At 46.6% G+C, this 6,004-nt stretch overlaps 1 protein-coding gene across 1 annotated transcript in view; it reads left to right on the top strand.

Moving 5' to 3' along the window:
• The first annotated feature begins 5,029 nt into the window (after positions 1-5,029).
• LOC102200625 (dachshund homolog 2-like) overlaps positions 5,030-6,004 on the top strand; it is a 26,341-nt gene continuing 25,366 nt past the window's right edge. The window contains exon 1 of the mRNA XM_005750215.1: positions 5,030-5,539. Coding sequence (XP_005750272.1) covers positions 5,124-5,539 — 416 coding nt within the window. The 5' untranslated portion in view covers positions 5,030-5,123. The remainder of the gene's footprint in view (positions 5,540-6,004) is intronic.

Below are 6,004 nucleotides of genomic sequence, written 5' to 3'. Positions count from 1 at the left end.
GTGTGTGTGTGTGTGTGTGTGTGTGTGTGTGTGTGTGTGTGTGTGTGTGTGCGCACGCGCGCGCAGCGTTTGTTTTGAAGCGTGTTGAAAGAAGAACAAAGCGTTCCTCTGATGAATCTTTCCCGGCGTCTCTTCTGTTCCTCACATTAATCGTTTTGTAGCTTGTTAGCGAGAAGTGTTAACGAGTGCTGTGTGCTGATTGGACGGCTGTGATTAGCTGCCAAAGTGTTTAAAACGCTGAAAGAAACGTCGACAGGGAAACAACCTTGAACATTAGAAATGGTTTAGCGGAGTTTGGTCCAGACTGTTCTGAGAGGAAACAGGAAACATGAGGACACGAGGACACGATGACGGTCTGAGAGGCCTTCAGGGAGGAGGCAGCTGATGGAGGTGGCGACAGGTAAGACTGATCAGTCAGCTGACGGGTTGTTTCGGTGTGGAGGTGGTGGAGGTGTGGTTTTACTCTGTTAGTCTGTCACTCGACTGTTTTTATCACGATATCTCAACCGAACGATGGATCTGACAGCTGCTAACTGATGGTCGCCATGCCAACACCTCTGAATCCAAGTGCAGCCATGTTTGAGGGGGAGGTCATGTGACCCTGCGGTAGAACAGGACAAAAACAGGAAACATTTCTATTAAATGTCAGCTCTTCACTTTAACTCTGCACAGATCTACAAACCTCTGCAACAAATACCACGAACAGCAAAATCCGTTTTAAAGCTGGAAGATCCAAATCTGACCTGAAAACAAAGCTCTTCATGCTGTTTGTAGGTCAAACCCTTTCTTTGAAAAGTAAGCTGTCAGGTAGGTGGTACGTTTCCTCTTTCTAAGTCTCCAGAAAGAATGTGACAACCAATCACAGCAGGCTGTCCCTGCCGCTGATCCAGTCTAGCATCAGTCACACAGAGCGAAGAGTAAAAAGTGTTTCATGCGTTTCAGATTCTTTGAAAGGTTTAAAATTGTCTTCAGATGATCGCCGACGAGCTTCGGTCAGAGCTGCAGGAAGCAGCCTGCTGGCATCACGCCGGCGCTCACAGAGTTAAAAACACTGACTGGGATCAGCGTGTGGCCGATGCAAAGATCAGACAGGTGCGATGCATCAGGTGTTCCCTGCTGACATTTAATCTCCTCTGAAAGGTTAATCTGAGGCTTTTAATTTGGCGCAGGGCTTTTAATGTGAAAATCGTCAGACAGATGGAGCTCCGTCAGGCTGCTGATTAAAACAACAGCAGTTTATTATCAGCGACTCATTAGAAACAGGAAATGATTATCAGAAACACACCGATCAATAAGTCTGACCTCAGGTATGAATAAACAACCAGAGCTGAAGTTTGGATTTATTAACAATAATCAGAAAACAAGAGAGAAAAAATAAAGAAACAAAAGGACAGTAAAACAAATAAATCTATCCAAACAATAAAATAATAAATACAAATTTATTTTAAAAACATTTCACAGGAAAATAAATGAATGAACAAATTTAAAAAACAAAACAAAAAAAAAAACCAGGCTTCAGGCTATGGCGTCTATCTGAACAGCAGTAAAGCCTTGAGCTCGACACAACAGCTAAAGACACTTTCTGTTCATACTCACCACAAAACAAGCTACTGCTCCAACCCAGCCAATCAGGATGCAGATTACAGAACACTGATCTAAACTGAAAACAACGAAAAGATGGACCAGACGCTGAGAAGACGGAAGAAGCTAGACGAGACGAATGTTCTGGCTGAACACTTCAACTGTGAGACGTTACAACATCCACCTTAGAAATAAAGGACAAAACTGGAGCGTTTCAGAGAGGCTCGCCTCAGCAGCCCCATCGAGTGGGCACATAGGCTGCACGGCCAACACATCCCAAACGGCCCAACCCGAACGATCATCAGGACGAGGCGAGGTGACGAGAGCGGCCGCGAAGCACCACAGACGCCATGTGATGATTTTCTCTGCGCTGACGAGAGAAACCGGGTGAAACAGCAGCTCCTGTGGACTGATCTCCCATCACGGCAGCCGGCACCTCCTCCACTCCATCAGAGGTGGAAGAATTCATACGAAAGACCCGGAAACAAAATGATGGATAAATTCATGTCCACTCTGGAAGTGATGAACAACCTCAGCTCAGAGAAAATAACACGCTGTAGTCGTAGCTGTGCAGGCATGACGCAGGCATGACGCAGGCATGACGCAGGCATGACGCAGGCATGACGCAGGCATGACGCAGGCATGACGCAGGCATGACGCAGGCAGCCTTAGACATGTAATATTTAATTCCTGTAAATGTTCTTTGGCTTCTCAGTTTATATGGTCGCAGTGAGTTTAAAGCTTTGAATTAACAACAGGATGTTTTTTCTGCTCCTATACGATCAGTAGCCAAACAGGTTTCAGTGACAACAGGAGGGAATCTGTGACATTTCCACAGGTCGGGTCCTGGGTTGTGCTTTATAAGAGTTGAGTGTTTTAAATAGTCATTTTCGTTCCTACAGCTGAGACGAATGCAGTCAGTTTGTTTAAAGGGCGCAAACTGAATGAAACGGATCTCCTGGAGTGTGAGAGGCCTTAGGAAACGTATTAGACGATAGAGAGTAATGAATAGACTCAAACAATGTCACCCAAAGGACGTCTTCATTCAAGACACACCCGTGTGGGAGTGAAATCGCTCGGAGAAGGACGAGGTTCAGGTTTTTTCTACCCACCTCTCATCACATGCTGATGAAGGTGGGGACATAAATCATGACCCATCTTAGACCCACAGGGAGCTTCATCATCATACAGCGCTCAGTGATGAACAAAGACTTCATTATGGTTCATTTATACGGCCCAACACAGGTGACCTCAGCTTTTATATGTTCCTCTATACTGCAGCTCTAACTGTACCTTAGATCCTGGGCTTGACAGATCATCAGGTTCAGACTGTAACTATTCAGTTATACAACATTTCATGTCCGAACTGAGCCTAAAATGCAAGGAGACGAGAAATCCCAACACAGAGAGCACAGTCCTGTCGCTCAGCCACAGTCGCATAGATGGTTTCCTTATTTCAAACTCTCAACTCATCGATCTTTAGCATTCAGCCATCACTGCTGGGTACATAACCCAAATTCACTGATGACGGTTTCTACTTCACAGCCTCAGTCAGAGGGGGGGCCTTTGAGGTAATTATGCATGGACAGATGAGGGTTTACACAGAAAACAGATCAAATAAACATAAAACTGAGATGTTGGACTTGATGCTCAAATAACAGAAGTGGAACTAGAACTAAAAACATGATAAATTAAGTTCAGACAGCATCAGCCGAGCGTCGATCAGACCTGCGGCGATCAGGGAGCGAGAGCAGGAAAACTTTGGTGCATCAAAGTGAGCGAGAGAGAAACAATAAATGAAATTAGAACCGCAGATGAAAACATCATAGATCCTCAGAGAACAAATGATCTCCTTATTCCTCACAACTAAGAGGACGACCGAAGACCAGCTGGTGCCAGACCATAATAATGAGCTAGAGCTGGTGTTAACTGGGAGGAAGCCGAAGCAACAGCCTCTAATCGCCAACAATGAACAGCTGCCCGACGCGCCGCACAACGTAAAGACTCACAACCATACACAACGTAAGAATCGTTAGACTCTATCAACGTCACTTCACTTTGTCGAGAAGCTGGGACTGAATCAGACTCTGTCATCAATGACTGAACTTTCAAATGTAATGCACAAATTAAAAACAGGAAATATTTTACCTTTGTAAAGTATTTAAAGACACAGTGTTGCGCCCCCTGCAGGATAAGTTAGTGGAACGCTACACTTTAAAAGAGCTACCTCCGTCTTTCCGCGATGATAATGGTACTGCCCAAACCTGGGAAACCACCTACGAAATGTGAATCCTACCAATCCCACTAATACAGATCCCAAGTTCACAGTACTGGCAAACCGACTTGAAGGGGAGCTTCATCTCTCTGCACAACGTAAACATGCAGACATGGCTCTGCTTCAGCTGGATGCAGAACAAGCCTTTGACAGGGTCAAGCAGAGCTAGCTTTATGAAGCACTTCCTCAGTTCAGCTTTGGCACTTATTTTACGACTTAGGTTAAACTAATGTAACATAAACTGAGAGCCTCAGTTATACCAACAAAATCTATACCCTTCAATCTAAGCAGAAGTACATGTAAAGGTAAATGATGAAAGGTACATATGTGTGAGTGAGCTTTATTTTGTAAGGGGGTAAAAAATCCACAGAAACAAGGCAAGGAAAAAACTAAACTGGACAAAAACTAACAAAACAAACCTGAAACCAAAACCAGTAACTGCAGACATTACCAGTGTGCAGCTGATTCCACGTCCTACACTCCCCCATGTGAGATGTGATGATTTATGTGCTGAGGTGTTTTTTTCTGTTCTCAAACTGATCTCCCTGTTGGAGCTCAGTCTTTGTTCTCCTCGTCTTTCCTCGTGTTGTGCATTTTCTGTGGTTTCGGTTCTGGGTCGCTGCTCGTTGGGCGACCAGCCAGTGCTACCTAGCCTGACCGGTCTCCCCAATGTGATGTTTGTGTTTTGTATGGTCGGCAGGGCATCTATCTTAATTGCTCCTTGGGGATAAATAGTTTTTTTGACTTGACTAAACCACAGATGTCCAACTCCAGGCCTCGAGGGCCGGTGTCCTGCAGGTTTTACATGTTTCCTTGATCCAACGCAGCTGGTTTAAATGGCTAAACGACCTCTTCAACATGTCTTGAAGTTCTCCAGAGGCCTGGTAATAAACTAATTATGTCGAATTATGTGTGTGTGTGTGTGTGTGTGTGTGTGTGTGTGTGTCTACATACATGTATTATTTTGTGAGCTTTGTTTAAAACATCAATAAATGAATAAAAAAATAAAATAAATGTAAAAAGTCGAAACAAAGTGAACGATAAACCTCAGACTCACCTGTCAGAATCACAGCCCAGAAGCCCCGCCCCTGGGAGCGCTGTCCTCAGCTAACGGTAGTCTTGTCCGTCTGTGGCGCCCGCGTGTGATTGGCTGGATCCTGATTGGCTGTTGGCGGCAGAGAGGAGGGGTGAGAGCTGAGTGGAGTCAGCGTGAGCGGCTGCTCGTGGACAGACGCGCGCGGGCGGCGGATTAAACAAGGGTTCGGACATGGCGGGCTCCTCCATCCGGACCTCCAGCCCTCACACCGACCCTCTGCTCCACTCCGACCCGCCTCACAGTGCTTCTGTCCCGGCCGGCCCCTCGCGGCTGCCCGGCGGCAGTGTCGCGCACGCGGACTGCCGGATGGTGGACGTGCACGGCGTGCAGGTGGCGTCGTTCACGATGGACGGTGCGGAGCTGCTGTGCCTGCCGCAGGTGTTCCAGCTGTTCCTGAAGCACCTGGTGGGGGGGCTGCACACCGTGTACACCAAGCTGAAGCGCCTGCGCATCAGCCCCGTGGTCTGCACCGTGGAGCAGGTGCGCGTGCTGCGCGGGCTCGGAGCCATCCAGCCCGGAGTGAACCGCTGCAAGCTCATCAGCAGACCCGACTTCGAGACGCTGTACCGGGACTGCACCTGCGCCAGGTGAGCCGGGCCGGAGGGAGGAGGGGATCAGCTGGAGTCTAGTTTACTTCATTGATTTGATTTGAGTTGTTTATTTGAGGTTTTCTGACACCGGAAACGATCAGCCCGTTTGATCAATAACTTTAAATAAAGTGAAAGCGTTTGAGCAGCTGAGCGCGTGATGAAATCAGCTGTTATTGATTGTTGATATTTTCTGTTGTTTGTATTCTGAATACCACCTTTTTAAACAGTAACTGTAACGGAATACAGTTACTCATATGTTCTATTTTAAATACGCTGGTACATGTACTCTGTTACACCCAGCACTGTCAGAGCCAATCACAGTGATGGGTCAATAATGATGATGAAGATGATGTCATCAGCATGTGTGTGACATATGGACGAACATGCTACCAAAACAAGTTGAAGCACACACACACACACACACACACACACACACACACACACACACACACACACACACAC

The sequence above is a fragment of the Pundamilia nyererei genome, unplaced genomic scaffold (assembly GCF_000239375.1).
Source record: "Pundamilia nyererei isolate P.nyererei 1_Seehausen unplaced genomic scaffold, PunNye1.0 scaffold00266, whole genome shotgun sequence".
NCBI classification, from domain to species: Eukaryota; Metazoa; Chordata; class Actinopteri; order Cichliformes; family Cichlidae; genus Pundamilia; species Pundamilia nyererei.
The sequence above is the reverse complement of the archived record's forward strand: the minus strand, read 5'-3'. Positions and strand labels throughout refer to the sequence as shown.